The sequence below is a fragment of the Tinamus guttatus genome, unplaced genomic scaffold (assembly GCF_059628265.1).
Source record: "Tinamus guttatus ecotype Peru unplaced genomic scaffold, ASM5962826v1 Tinamus_guttatus_pri_ptg000353l, whole genome shotgun sequence".
In the NCBI taxonomy this organism is placed as follows: Eukaryota; Metazoa; Chordata; class Aves; order Tinamiformes; family Tinamidae; genus Tinamus; species Tinamus guttatus.
The window spans coordinates 223,912-239,486 of NW_028288887.1; the positions used below are offsets into that span (position 1 = coordinate 223,912).

Genomic DNA, 15,575 nt, shown 5'->3' on the forward strand with positions numbered 1-15,575 from the left:
TACAGATCCAGGGGCTATGCAAAGTATAGGCACCAAAGAGAGCAAATAAGCTTAACTCCAAGGAGACATTACCTATACTAAGTGATAAAGGCTCAGTAATTCAACTCTAGTGGCATAGCATTGTGCTCACTTTAGGACTTAGAATAACTGTACTCTTATTTGCAAGGTTATTGCACAGAGGGGCAAACTATACACTAAAGCCCATGGGAAAGGCAGGGTGCCTAAGAATGTGTGACATATAGGGATAAGTCATTCCAGTATAGAAATGGTGGGAGAGGTTGGTTCGTTGGTGAATAGAAGCATTGCTTATAGGGAATAACAGGAAGAAAGTTACACAGCTCCAGTTATCACATACTAAACTGTATTCAAAAAAAAAAAAAAAAAAAAAAAAGGAGTTTAGTGCCTCAGATTTTCCATTGTGTTTATTGCCAACAGATTTAAAATATCAAGGTCCAAAAAAAGTAATAAATACTTCACTTTAGGGCTGTAATAAATAAATGAAAAAATAACAAGGAATGCACTTTTCCAGCCACAAGTGTGGGTAGTTCTTGAAAAATAATGGGGGGGGAATATGACCATAGTTCACAGTTAAGCAGGTAGAGCTGCTTCTTACAGCTATTCCACAACAACGGAGCTCTCTTCCCTCCCATTCCAGATGCGTATTCACAGTTTAACTCCATCAGAAATGCTCCCTTACAGAGCAAGCAGTCATACTCTGCTAAATTTGAGCCAAAGATCTTTAACACACACACACACACGAAGCAAGGAAAACTATGGTCTGAAGAACTCCTTGTCACACCCTTTTAGTCCAACAGTAGCTTTAGGCTTCTGTCTAATAGCAGTGTGCCCAGCACACCATGACGGTCAAGGTTTTGTACCACCACACATCCATCATCAACATGCTAGTTGCTCCATCTCCACTGTAGCTTTCACAGTGGAGAAGAGGGTCCTTTTGCTTTAAACAGAGCCAGTCCCTTCAGTTACATCTCTGCAGCAGCATGTTCAGAGCATATTCCATTCTGTGTTTTAGTTCCAACAAGCATCCAGAAACCAGAAGAGTTGTCAGACAAAACGTTGTGGATATCCTGTCCTCATTGATGTAGGTAAGGAGGTACTCCTCACTCTGATTGCAAATGATGATTTTTGTATGATCATGATAGAAGTTGACCTGCAAAGAGAAGAGAGCTCCTGTTTGTATACTTTCTCCTCTCAGTTTCTCATGCTTATATTTAGAAATTGTAAATAAAAGCCCCAATCTCATTTTGTTCAGTGTTATTTCAGAAACACTTTCTCAGATATATGCTATAAGCTTACCTGAAGTGTGCCATCATTGAAGAGCATCATTAATGCTTTATCAGATTTAAGCCACTGTAAGAGGTAAAGTCTGGGCCTACAAACATCTGTGAGGCTGGGCAGATCTCCTCCCTAGGAAAGGAAACAGATGCTGTGTTTAGCATTCAGCTCACATATGGCTCAAGTTCCAGTTCTACACCTTGAAATGGAGACTGTGCTGTACGTACATCCATGAGATTCTCTTCCATGTAGTGAGAGAAATACTTCAGAACTGTTACTTGGCTAATGAACTGCTTGGGAGCATCTGTGGCTGAGAAGACAGAGCACTGGCCTAGCTCAGCATAATAGTGGACTGTCCTGCAAGGGAAGAAAAAGAATAAGGGAGTTAGAGGGGAGATTCAAGCATTTCAAGTATAAACTGCCATAGGGCATTATCAGTTCTGTAATAATTCCAAAGTACCTACTTTTTGTCTGGCAGAAGGCTCATGTGTGCCCCGTTGTTGAAGAGGACACTGACAGTGTGATCCGACAGCTGGTACCCAAAGCCATACTTGTTAGAATAGTCCACCCACTTTGTAACCCACTGGAAGGATGCTGTTAGCTGCTCCTTAGGAATGCTGTCTGCTTCTGGCATGTTCTCTAGGCATCCTCGCAATACCCTTGCCACAGTATCAGCAACACTCCCCATGGTACTGTCTTCCAGGCCTGAAAGAAGGATGGTTAGATGGGCCAGGCCACAGAGACAGCAGAGTCTCTCTAAACCTTTTTCTTAAAAGTGCAATTTAGTTATCTAGCCTTGATGGCTTTCCAGTTTTAGCTATTCCAAAATCCTGGTTATAGAACTTAAGAGTATCAACATGGCAAGAGAAAGTAGAGAAAGTACTTGCTTGTTTCATGCTTCTACATCTGACACATGAAGAATGTTAAAAAGTGAGGTTTAGGATTAGAGATGCTATGGTAAATTTTGCTGCACTTACATTCACTACTACTGCTGCAGCTTCCCAAAGTTCCTCTGACTATCATCCGAATGGCATCTCCGGTCTGCTTTGTCTCCGATAACATTCCTGGCTTGGCTACTGTTGTGTTAGGAGGTTGGTTCTCCTAGAAGGGACGTCAGACAAGTAAGTATCAAATACAATAAACCGAGGCTTACAAAGTTTTGTATGCCTCTCCTGGCTATCAACAAGTGATACATTGTAGAAAAAAATAGTATTAGTGTTTCCCAGGAAGTACAAAGAGCTGCTACTAGACTAAGCTTAGTAAGATGCCAGGTCTTTCTACTGCTTAGATCCTCAATTTGCATTTAATATGCATTAAATTCTATCTTTACCCTAGAGAAGGAATAGCTGTGTGTAAGCCTGCACATAAGTGTTGGATCTCAGCAATTTATTCATAAAGAAGTCGTATTTGATCGTGAGCTGGAGCCTTGTGTTGGGAATATAGGGAGAGAGCACCCAGCAAACAAGTTTCCACACAGATGACAATGACTTTTAGGGAGATACTATAATTACTCCAAAGACAAAATTGATAGTCTCCCTACAAAGGCTACCATACCTTGCTGAAGCTCAGTTAAGCTCTCTTAAAAGCAACTCTGCTAATCACTTGAGCTTGATTGTGCTGTGTAAAATCCAGCTGGGATATCAAAGTCCAATATAATTTAATTATAGCTACCCCACCCCACTTATTGGATTTGAATCAAACTGCAGTTGCATTTACCTCATATGTTCTGTGTTTGTGAGGCTGCGGGGTTATCAAAGTCTTCTTCAAATCATGCCTGAGCTTGTAAATTTCTTCATCTTCTTTAGCTAGTCTATCTGCAATAAAGGTGGAAAAAAAGAATACTTAATGCTGCATCTGGAAGCACTGTAAGATCCTGCATTACAGCAAACCTAACAAGCTGGCTACAAAGTACACCATCCAGAATCCAAAACACACAGTAGACTAATAAAGGGCACTATTGCTTCAAGCTTGCCCGTATGCCATGAGAAGTATTTCTTTAGACGTGCTGATGTAGGTTGCAGGCTACCACCTACCATCTTAAAGAAAGCTTCAAGATATAAATACAACTGCTCTGTTGCTATCTCATTGCTATACATTACTAGCATGATAACTATGGCATAAGGGAAGTGTAAGTGTAGTTACAGTCCACTTACTGTACATGTCAAAGTATCTTGCTTTATCCTTTTTACCACCAAAGAGAGCAGCAGCTGCTTTTTTGAAGAAATTTTTAGCAGGACTTGACAAATGGAAATCAGGAACAGTGTGACAACAGCTAGCAGAGAGTCTGTCTGGTGTAAAGCCCTGGAAAAATGAGATTCAGAGACTAAATTAGACACAGGGTACACTTTTAGAGCAGATATTTTTTGCCCAGACAGAATATCAAGACAGTACAAACCTGTAAGAAGTTGTGTCGAATTATATCATCTAAACTGGGCCTGTCTTCAGGATTTTTTGACAGCATGCTAGCTATTAAATGTTTTGCAGGTGCAAGGAGAGATGAAGGCAGACTATATCTTGCTTCCCTTATACATCTGTAGGTTTCTTTGAGATTTGTAGTCTCAAATGGAGGTCTTCCCAACAGCATTGTATACCTATTTGAAAAGGGAGGAAACATTTTATTCACGCACCCACAACACTTAACTAGAACTACCAAAAAGGTTTTATCCATCTCTTAACAAGGAGAATTCCTGCAGTTGGGCTAGCCATATTTAAAAGGCTGCAAACCGATGCAGTACTGCAGTCCCTTTGAACATTTATAACCTTAAGCCAGCAACAGCAATATTTCATTTCAAATGTAGCAAAGTACTTACATTACACAGCCTAAGGCCCAAATATCAGATTCACAGCCATGCCCTTGCTTGTTGAGGACTTCTGGAGAGAGGTAATTTGGTGTGCCACATATTGTTCTGCAAATCAAAGAGGCACTGCTTAGTATCCCAGCAAGAAAGGAGAGATCTTGTTTTTCCATAGGGCAAGTTTCACTCTCAGTTAAGTAAAAGAGCTCAGAGACTCCCAAAAAAAGAGTTCTAGGAATGTCAATAGTGCAACCACATTTCATGGTGTCTTCCTGATAGTGCAGATATGAGTCTCTTCCTGCAGTATTAGTCAGTCAGATACCCTGCCTCTGGCATTGGCTGCTGTCCAACAGCTCAGAGGAAAGCTAAAGTCACAAACCACACCAAGCTCTTCTCTAGGAGGAGAAATTCTGATCCCAGGAGCAGCATGCTTTTGCCCTGGGACAGGATCTCCCTCTCCCCTTTCTAGATCAATTTGGTCTCATTTACTACCAGCCTGTACATGTTTTTGATGCTCCTACCTCCTCCGGTGCTCCAGTGGTTCCAGTCTAGCTGCCAAGCCAAAGTCACCTAGTTTCAGTTCCATGTTCTCATTAATGAAGAAGTTACCTAGCAGAAACAAATGACAGTTAGTCCTTTTCTTATAAGGCAAGGAAGCCTTTGCCACAGGTGCCGAGTCATACTTTGCTCAAAGTCAGGACCTAGCCAGGACTTTTTAATGTGTGTAAAAAATAAAATAAAATAAATGGGAATATTTAATGTCATCCCTTAAGCAGGTTAATTTTCCACAGTAAAGAAAGACTGAGCCGATTCTATCAATTAAGGTATCACCCTACAAGGGTGAAGCAGTACAAAGCAGACAGTGCTGGAAAGGTATCTTTTGAAGACAGAGGGGAGTAGAACTTACCTAGTTTAAGGTCTCTGTGCAAGATTTCCTGTTCATGAAGATACTTGAGCCCTGACACAATCTGCCTGAGGTAGTATCGCACTTCTGGTTCCGTCAACACCTTCCTGGCTTTTAGGATGTGAGCCATCGACTGCAGGGGGAAAACAAAGGCACCAATTCAGTGAATATTCACAGGCACGATTCACCTTAAGCAAAAGCAAATCAATGCATGGAGAAGTGATAACTAAAGAATGGATAAAAATACCTTTTACACATTACATATTTAAATTAGCCTTAGAGGCCAGAGGCCACTGGATTATTTCCAGTTGATGCTCACCCTTCTACTGCAGTACTCCAGAAGAATGTAAATATTCTCTCTGTCTTCAAAGTAGTGATAAAACTGCACGACATGTCTATGATTAAGCATTCTATGCAGCTCAATCTCTTTATCAATCTGAAGACAGACAAGGGAGAAAGCATCATTAGCCTTGTGCCCACAAGGCTGAACAGCCAGCTCTACCACGGCAATTGTGGCAAAAGGGCTGGGCAACCCAGCACACAAAGAGAGCACGTTGAGGGAAGGGAGAAGGGAATAATAAAAAATAAATAAAATAAAAAAGGGGAAAAAAAAGGAAAAAAAGCATTCACGCACACACACCTTTTCCCTTTGATGAGGTTTTGCTATTCGGCTGTGAGGAATGATTTTTGCAGCATACACTTTATTTGTTGTCAAATCTGTCATCTCATAACACTTGGCAAATCCACCCTAAAGAGACAGGGAGAGAGAAAAAGAGAGAAGGCAGAGCAGGTATGAAAGAAACCCTACACTTAGTCATTCCCCAGCTCATGCGTTGGTCAAGTAACTTCCTCCCCACAGGAGCGTTTGGGGAAAGATGAGCTCATCTCCCGGCCAGAGCGTCACGCTGGCGCGCCCCATTCCCCAAATCAGGGCCGTTTTGGGGGGCTCGGACTGAAAAGCAGGAATCCGCCTCGGCAGAGGCGGGAAGGGACAGGGCTCGCCCCGCTACAGCAAAGGGGAAGCGGGTCCCCGGGCGGCCGCCGCATCGCGCCGAGGAAAGCCGCCGTGCCGGCCCGCGCCGCCGCCGTTACCTTGCCGAGCATCTTGCCGCGGCAGTAGCGCTTGCCCGTCGTGGGGTCCGTTATAATCCGCGAGACCTCGGCGGCGGGGTGCGAGTGCGGCGGCTCCTCCGCCTTCCTCCGGCGGGCCTCGCTGCCCGTCGCGGCCCTGCCCAGCGCCGCCTCGCAGCTCTTGGCGACGCCACCGCCCGGCGGGTACGCGATGCTCCGCAGCAGCTCCATAACCGCCCGCTCCAGCTCTCCCAAGGCCTGATCGTCCTGATATAGCGGGAGGGCGGGAAGGAGGACGGGCCCCGCTCCGCCCCAACGAGACGCACCGCCCGCTGCTGCTGGCCCGGGCGGAGCCGCGCGGCCCCGCGTGCTGCAGAGTCGCGTGCGCCGCGGCCTGGGAGGGGGCGTGGGGCCGCCCGCGCAGCCTGGAGCCCGGCCCCGCCGCTCGCTCCTGGCCGTGGTGCTGCTGGCAAGGGCGAGAGCTCTCCGTGCTCGCTTTCCTCCCCAATAATTGCCCCCCGCGCACATTAATAAGGGGACTGGCATCTCTGAAGGCCTAGGGCAGCTCCAGGCCACAGGGCATCACTGCTGTGCTGCATCACCGACCCCCAGCACATCCCCCTGTCACAAGGCACAGATCTCTCCTTCTTTCCTTCTTCACCCAGGACACCTGGGGCAGCAGATCCCACAGTCACCCCACTCCAGCCCCCCAAGCCCAGGGGTCCTAGGGAGCCGCTCACAGCGGGACCCAGTGGCATCCACGGCCCACGCTGCCTTGGGGAGCACAGCATGGGGCAGCACCTCCACCACCACGTGTTCCCCCAGCCCCAGGGGGCTGCTTCGCAAGCCAAAATTAAGTTTTCTGATTGCTGAGGGAGCCCTCTAGAGAGATGTAGGGACCACTCTGTTTAGGACATCTAGTAGTGACGGGCAAAGATGTTAATTTCAAAAATTTTGAACCTGAAACTGTTCTCCGTTCTCCACTCTTCTTTCATTTTAAACATGCAAATGCACAGACATCCCACAGTGGACTCCCTTCACTCTCCTGAAATGTTGTTTGCATGTTGGTAAGCACTGAGAGTGCGTATGCAAACTTTTGTGGCTGGTTAAAATCTAGTTGATTTAACATACAGGAATCTGAGAGCATGTAACTGCATAAATGACTAATGTCACTCCCTGAACATTTCCCAGGTCACATCTTAAAATAACAGTAAAGTACACCCATTTTGAAGTGTGAACAGTAGCATAACCATTTTATTAACAACTAAAGGGCAAAAATGAAGTTTTTTTTTTTTAATGAGTCTTGTATTATGAAGATAGCAGTGCTTTAGTACCAGATATTTCATTGGGTATGCTTTGCTTTTACCCAGATTCAGTCGCTTACTGGACATGCACTCCTTCATGCAGATGTCCAACTTCCTACCTCTCTGCAAAGTTGCATCGATGCATGTCAGTATTGTTTAGCATAATGGGGGTGTGTGTGTAAGAAATGGAAAAGAGGAAAAAAATCAGTACACAGACAGTACAGAGACAACTCGGTCCTGTACCAACTTTCACCCCTTGCAGGATTCTCTTCCTTACAGGAAGCAGCACACTAATATTAGTGTTTCCGTCACACTAGTTACCTTTCTCCAAGTTAGTTTCAGTTCCTGAAAAATAAGACTCTTTTACATAAAGCGATTTCTTGATTTTTTTTTTTTATATCACTGAGTTGCTTTTGTGCCCTGTGCTGAAAGGCACCATAGAAAGGGAAAACAGCCGGGAGAGACATACACCATTTCCCTCCACTGGAAAGAAGTGGAAGTGCACATGGCAAACAGCAGATTTAACCAAAATAGGCTTTGTCTGCTGAAAGTTCAGGGGAGATCTTTCAGATTGACCTTAAGAGGACACAAACACATGCTTAAAGCTGAATACACATGAAGTGTTTTGCTGAGCAAGGTTAAGACTGCTTATTTTTACCTACTTCTGTGTTTTTTTAAGCTCCATTCCTGCCAAATTGCAAAAGACCATAAGCTGTCAGGTTACCTTGTAGTACATGTGGTTACTCACAGGCAACATTTAGCTAACACTTATCTTGAGGGGCCAAGTTCACCATACCAGGAGAGGGTTTACATAGGCAAAGATATTTCAAGAACAAGAATTTAAAGTTCCCATCTTTGAGAGCATTCCTGACCCTACTGATTAATTGTTTCTTGTAGAGAAATACTGTGCTGGGAATCTGCACTGTGCTGAGAATCTGCACTGTGCTGAGAATCTGCACCACCTGCGCCTTGCTGATAATGTACTGGGGAGTGTTAGTGAGTTGTCCTTGGCCGGCTGGGAATGGGGAGCTATGTGGGAAAGAGTAGATAGCCGGCGCTGGTAAATAACTTTGCAGAGCTGGGAAAGAGCCTATGCGGCCGGGACATAGCAACCCCCCTTAGCAACCAATCGTAGCTAACCTGGATATCCCTCAGATGCTTGTAGGTATAAATATATGTGCACTTCCGCTAATAAACGGAGCAAGATCTAAACTCATATTGGGATCGTGTCTTGTAATCCGGCTCGGCTCCCATAAAGGCCTGCGCAGTTGTCCTGCGCCTGGTTCCAACATCTGGCGCCCGAACAGGGACCCAACGGCAGGGTCGTCGGGACCTGGCGGCGGGAAGGTGCTGTGGCAGGTCGGAGATCCTGGATAGCCACGGCTGACGGGGGAAGATCCGCAGGCGGAAGATCCGGGGTCAGCGCGGCTTGACGGAGGATCGCGGAAAATCCAGGGTCACCACAGCGTGACGGAGGATTGAGGAGCTGGGAAGCGGCGTCCGGTGTGAGGTACCCACACCGCCGGGACAGTGCTGGGCACAGGGTCTAGGGGCGGGGGCGGTTGAGCCGTCGGGGCCCCTCCGCGAAGACCGCCTTAACCATGGACTGGGGGGCGGCAACACAGCTGCTATTGTATATTCTCGCCAAGCGAGAGGCAGCTGTGAGTACAAAGAAACTCTATGAGTTGTTACGATGGGCACAAGAGATGGGACATCTGCAAACTCTGGAACTTATGTATAGTGCCACTGAGTGGCAGGAGATAGGGGACTCTCTCTGCGACGCCACCATTGGGGGTAGTAAAACGGCTAAGGACTTGGGTTGTACGTGGCAAGAAGTAATGATAGCGAAGGTCCTCCTCACTCCCGCGCAATATCTGTTATGGGAACGGGAGTGGGAGAAACAAATCCAAGAGGTGGTGAACGCACGTAACATCTCGGGAGATCCGTTGTGTGGTGTGACTGGGCAGATGCTTATGGGACGAGATCTCTATGGTGACCCCGCGACTCAGCTAACCTACTCGATGCCCATGTATAATGCTTCGTGGAAGCAGGCGCTGTTTTTAGTGCCGTCAGAACGAAAGGCCCCATCATTTACGATGGTGAAGCAGGGATTGCGGGAGTCCTACGGAAATTTGGTGAATAGGCTTGTGCAATCCCTGGAGCAAGCTACTGAAGAACAGACCCTCTGCAAGCTTTCGATCTGGTGCAGAGAGAATGGGTTCCAAGCCGAGCCCCACCTAGTATTCAAATCCGATGTGAAAGCCAAAAGCAAAGTGGCCGCCGGAGTCACGTCCGCCTTTGCGAGCACTTCAGGGCCGGGACCGCCACGCCACCGAAAACCGCTGGTGTTTGGAGATCCATCGTTAACCCCCCCGGCCCGTGCCTGCCTCTGTGCCTGCACCTGCGGCGCCTACACTGTCTGTGCCCCCGCTTCCGCTTGTTAGATTGCCTTGAAAAAAGGAGAAAGGGGGGCTGGGGAAGAGAAGGCGAATGAGATCAAGGAAACTTATGTTGCTGAAGGCTTGATGAAAGCCAGGAGGGAGGTGCAGAGGAATTTGATTCATCTTTTAAAAGTGGGGGTTGTAGAACTGTAATGCTTTAAGTGAGGACGGAAACCGTTATTAGGGCTATTGTTTCTATTTGCTATGTTCATCTCTATTATGTGTTGTGTCCTTTGTATATTGATGCTGACACGAGGTATGGTTGAAAGCTGGAAATTTGTATGATCCGTAGAGTCATAAAACTGTTGTGCGAAATAGAATCCAAGATCTTAAGAAAGAAGATGCTTGCCTGCCCAGGCTGAGAGATAAGGAGTGCGGAGGCGGCTGCTCAGCCAGGCTCACAGCCGACCTCCTCAGAAAAGCAGTTGAAGGCGGCTGCTCGACCGGGCTTGTAGCCAACTTAACTGCAAACATCCTCTAAATTAATTTGAAGGTCAAACACCCGAGGAGGAGGGAGATGAGAAAGGCAGGACCCTCAGACTGACAGCTGGGACCACTTACTGGCATGCGCACTTGCGCACCCAGGAGGGAAGGTTATGTGACTGAAGGCGGAGTTTGTCCGCCCCCCGGTCTGCCTGCTGGCACGTACTGGCCCTACGTGGCAGGATGCACCGGGCATAAACAGACAGTGCAGAGAGAGGGGGGGTGAGACTCCTAACACTGAGACCCACGTTGTCTCTGCGGGGACGCCCGCCGAGTTAGGAGCCTGTCAGCAACCCTCCAATCTGCCAAATCGAGAGAATGTTCAGTCTCAGTGTCCTGCCGATAACCAGTGGAACTCACTAGTGGAGTGCACAGCTATGTGAGGTCGTGCCACTGGACAGAAATTGTGTTTGTGCTGTTTGTGTCTGTGGTCTTTAGATCTTTATTGTGTAATATATATCAGCAGAGAGGGCTAAATAAGCACAACAAGAAAGTCCAGAATTTGAAAACGGGAAAGCCAGGAATAACTCAGACTACGGCGTCACCCCCTACCTCCCCTGCCCACCCCCCCCACCGATGGAGGACTGGGAGCCGTACTCTGACTTGTATCCTTGGACAGAGCTTAGGGGAATACTTACTAATTGATTTAAAAGATTGTTTTTTCACCATACCATTGCATCCTGAGGACCATGACATAGTGGAACATATGAACCAAACGCTGAAATGCCAGCTACGAAAAACGAAAAATTGGCAAGAGCAGTATACGTTTTAAATTTTTGAGGTTGCACCAGGGTAGCCTGGTCCCTCGGATGGTCAAGCATAGGGCTGGGCTAAAGGGGGCCCTGACAGAAGTAAAAACGGGTCCGTGTAAGGTGATGCTGAGAGCCTGGAACACGGGAAAATGGACGGGAGCCTTGGACTTGATAACCTGGGGGAAAGGGTATGCTTGTGTCATTACGGATACTGGAACCTATGAGTGCGCTACAGCCGGGGATTCCATCCCCTGTCATGTTACCTCAGGGGTGGGATCTATTGATTGTGGATTTAAAAGACTGTTTCTATACCATTCCCTTACATCCGGAGGACTCCTCGAGGTTTGCCTTCACGCTACCTTCGGTGAACCGTGCGGAGCCGGCACAGCGCTTCCAATGGGTCGTCCTGCCTCAAGGCATGCGAAACAGCCCCACCATGTGTCAGATGTTTGTCGCTGCTACCTTACAGCCTCTCCGACAGCGATGGCCTGATACCATCATCTACCACTATATGGACGACATCCTGTTTGCCCGAAAGACTCGATTCACGACAGAAGATGAGGAAGCAATCGCCAACACACTCAGCAGCTCCGGTCTGGTCATCGCTCCGGAAAAGGTACAGCATACCAGCCCATGGAAATACCTTGGCTGGGTTATTACAGAATCCACAGTCGCTCCTCAAAAGGTTACCTTACATGTGAATTTACGTACATTAACTGATGTGCAGACCCTAATGGGAGATCTACAATGGGTGCGTTCATTGCTGGGTATTTCTAATGAGGACCTTGAGCCACTACGTCCTTTGCTCAAAGGTACAGATGCTGGGAAGCCGATTTTGCTCACGCCAGCGCAGCAAGCCTGTGTCGAACGATTAGGGGAGTTAGTAGCTACGCGCTTATGCCCGCGGTATCTTCCAGAATTGCCTTTGCGCCTTCTCATTCTTTCACGGGAGAATTCCCTTACGGCGGTAGTCATGCAGTGGCAAAAGAAAAAAGGGGGAGAAGACTACCTTGCAGTTTTAGAATGGATTTTCTCCTCAGTTCAACCGTGCAAGAGTGTGACCCCTCGGTTGGAAGCGGTGGCTCACATGGTCCGCCGTGGGAGAATTCGGGTGCTGGCAATCTCGGGGGGGTGAGCCGGCGGCGATCCACCTTCCCCTGCAGGCGGCAGATTTGGAATGGGCCCTGTGGCACTCCACTGCGCTGCAGCTAGCGCTCCTGGAGTTCCCTGGGGAGGTAACTTCGGAAAGGCCTGCAGGAAAGCTTGGCCACTTCCTTACCAGCTATTCGTGGGTAGAAAGACCAAAGTGTGTAGAAAGACCTCTGCGTGATGGCCTCACGGTGTTCACAGATGCAGGAAAATCTTCCAGAAGGGCAGCCATCACCTGGAAGGAGAAAGACCTATGGAAAGCCCACACCCTACAAGCGGTAGAAGGTGACTCGTTGCAGACTTTAGAATTGGCAGCTGTCGCATGGGCGCTGATGCACTGGAAGGACACCCCGTTGAATATTGTATCGGACTCCCTGTACGTCCTCGGAGTACTACAGCGAATTGAGGATGCTCTTTTGAAAGAAACTTCTAACCAGCGATTGTTCCAGCTGTTTCTACAAATCAAAAGCGCGGTGAGGTGGCGTTCGACAGCATTCTGTATCATCCACGTCCGGAGTCATCAATGGACACTAGGTTTGGGGGAGGGTAACGATCGGGCTGACCGGTTAGTGAGCTTGGTGCGTGAGCATGGGCCACTGAGTTGTTTTGAAATCGCCCGTATTGCTCATGAACAGTTCCACACTAATGCCAAAGGCCTGATCCGGATGTATGGTATAACTATGTCCGATGCCCGCGGAATTGTGCAGGCCTGTCCCCAGAGTAGTCATCATGGGCCAGGTCTGGGCATTGGTGTGAATCCCTGGGGCCTGAAGGCATTAGAGATATGGCAAATGGATGTAACACATGTTCCGGAGTTTGCTCGACTTAAGTATGTGCATGTGTCTATCGATACTTACTCGCATGTAATATGGGCAACCGCTCAGCCTGGGGAAAGAGCCCTTCATGTGAAAAAACATCTAACCGCTTGCTTTGCAGTATTAGGAGTCCCAGAAGTGATTAAGACAGACAACGGTCCGGCATATGCCAGTGACAGTGTTCATCAGTTTTGCGAAAAATGGGGTATTAAGCATGTCAGGGGAATTCCAAATTCACCCACTGGCCAAGCCATGGTAGAACGGGCTAATCGCACCTTAAAAGATTACCTGATGAAATTTAAGGAAATGACAGACCCAAAAGAACGGTTGTCCTATACACTGTTTGTGTTAAACCATCTTTGTGTGTTTGGAGATGACACGGAACCCCCCATGTGGGTGCACGCGCAGCGGGTCCGTAGTCAAAAGATACAAGAGTCATCTATGAGCGTGCACTACCGGCACCCTCGGACCGGGTTATGGGAGGGTCCAGCAGAAGTTGTATTCAATGGTCGAGGGCATATGTGTGTTTCTACACCCACAGGTCCACTATGGGTTCCCAGCAGATGGACTCGCCCTGCGAAAGGACCCACGGATACGAGGGAGCGTCCTGTCGGAAGGGACATGCAGGACAGTGGTGGGCAGCAGCGTTGCTGATGTTCTGGGTACTGGGCTCTGGGACGGAAGGGGCTCCAGGTTACCATCCACGGTTGTTTGATCCTCGACAAAACATCTGGGTGACCTTAGCTCAAGAGCTAAATACCACGCGCTTCTGTGCTAGTCTGGCCACCCCTAGTACTCCCTTTGTAACATGTCTAGTTGGGGTACCTGTAAACGAGACCACGTGGAAGTATTTCTGGAATGCAGTAAAGGCAATGCCGTTGTTGGGGAATCCTCAAACTTTGAAAAGATTGACAGTACTCGAGAACTTGGCAACGGGAATCAACCGTTTCGATCTTTGGAGCCACAACCTGCCTGCAGGGCCTGAACCACGGGAGATAGAGTTAATAGATTCTCTTAATGCTTCTGTTTGCCTTTATATTAATGCATCGCATAAGGGTTGCGCTTCGGGTTATAGTAATAATTGTCGCAGTAGCTCTCAGGCGCCCACCTGGTTGTACCCAATCGGCAACGGGAGTCGTTGGAATAAATGGTGTGGTAAGATGTCCCACAATTCCTCACATCCGGGATCCAGCCCTGTAACCCCTCGAACGTTGCCTGCAGGATATTTTCTCATATGCGGCAACCGGGCTTGGTCCGGAATTCCATCAAAGCCCATAGGGGGTCCATGTACAGTAGGCCAAGTAAGTATGGCTTTGCCCTGGGTCCATCCTAACAGCACCAGGGTCAAAAGAAGAACTCGACGAATGGCACGTAGCATAACCCAGACGGAGGACTGTAATGACAATGTCCGTCTTTGGTCCAAGTGGGAGGTAATTTTGGCATCCTTCTTTGTACCGGGGGCGGCAGCGGCGCGAGCTCACAAAGTCCTAGACACCCTATCCTGCTGGGTGGTTAAACAAGCAAATGTCACCAGTCATGTCCTCTCTAATCTTGCGCTAGATTTATCACAGATGCAACACGCGGTGCTACAAAACAGAGCGGCCATCGACTTCCTGCTGCTAGCCCATGGGCACGGATGTGAAGATTTTGAAGGAATGTGCTGTATGGATCTGCAAGACCACTCTAAGGCAATCCACCAGCAAATCCAACAGCTGATGGAACACGCCCAGAAGATACAAAAAGATGTGGGCTTCTTTGGACTGGATGGGTTAACTAACTTATTGGGTATTGGTGGGTGGCTGAAATCCTTGCTTAAAACAGGTTTAATGCTTTTGATTATTATACTTTTAATCCTAGGTTTAGTCAGCTGTGCCTTTGCATGCTTAAGGCGAATGCTATCCTCCCTTACTCATAACGCCTGGTTAATGCAAAAGAAAAAAGGAGGACTTATAGAGGAATGGCTTGGAGATCGAGGACACCTTACAGCTCCAGGCGGTTGGTAAAACCTCCGCGATGAAATGATCGAGAGTCCTTGAACTGCCCATCAGCAGATCAATAGACAACAAACGCTGCTCAGCAGGACGTTGGACTCTTTGACTGGGAAGACCTTGCAGACCAACACAGACTTGGGGATGGGTGCATGTATTAGTAAATCGCGGCTAATGTTACTAATTGTTCTATTGCTTATGCCTTGTAGTTTTTGGTTGTGTTTTTGCATGTTTTAGACATAAGGTATTATGTTTTTGCATGTTTTAGACATAAGGTATTCTCACTTACCAGCAAGGCTTGATTAGTGCAAAAGAAAAAAGGGGGAATTGTAGAGAAATACTGTGCTGGGAATCTGCACTGTGCTGAGAATCTGCACTGTGCTGAGAATCTGCACCACCTGCGCCTTGCTGATAATGTACTGGGGAGTGTTAGTGAGTTGTCCTTGGCCGGCTGGGAATGGGGAGCTATGTGGGAAAGAGTAGATAGCCGGCGCTGGTAAATAACTTTGCAGAGCTGGGAAAGAGCCTATGCGGCCGGGACATAGCAACCCCCCTTAGCAACCAATCGTAGCTAACCTGG

The 15,575-nt window shown here is 47.7% G+C and overlaps 1 protein-coding gene across 1 annotated transcript; it reads right to left on the minus strand.

Annotated features, from left to right (window-relative positions):
- Positions 1-681: 681 nt before the first annotated feature.
- Positions 682-6,294, minus strand: LOC104574277 (serine/threonine-protein kinase PLK2). The gene is made up of 14 exons (XM_088529872.1): positions 6,085-6,294; positions 5,633-5,740; positions 5,312-5,428; positions 4,996-5,125; positions 4,610-4,697; positions 4,104-4,199; positions 3,689-3,884; positions 3,447-3,594; positions 3,010-3,107; positions 2,271-2,394; positions 1,758-1,998; positions 1,521-1,650; positions 1,315-1,425; positions 682-1,168 (listed from the first exon to the last, which is right to left on the minus strand). Exons 1-14 carry the CDS (start codon positions 6,292-6,294, stop codon positions 977-979), a joined length of 1,989 nt encoding a protein of 662 aa, XP_088385998.1. The 3' UTR covers positions 682-976.
- Between the last annotated feature and the right edge of the window lie 9,281 nt (positions 6,295-15,575).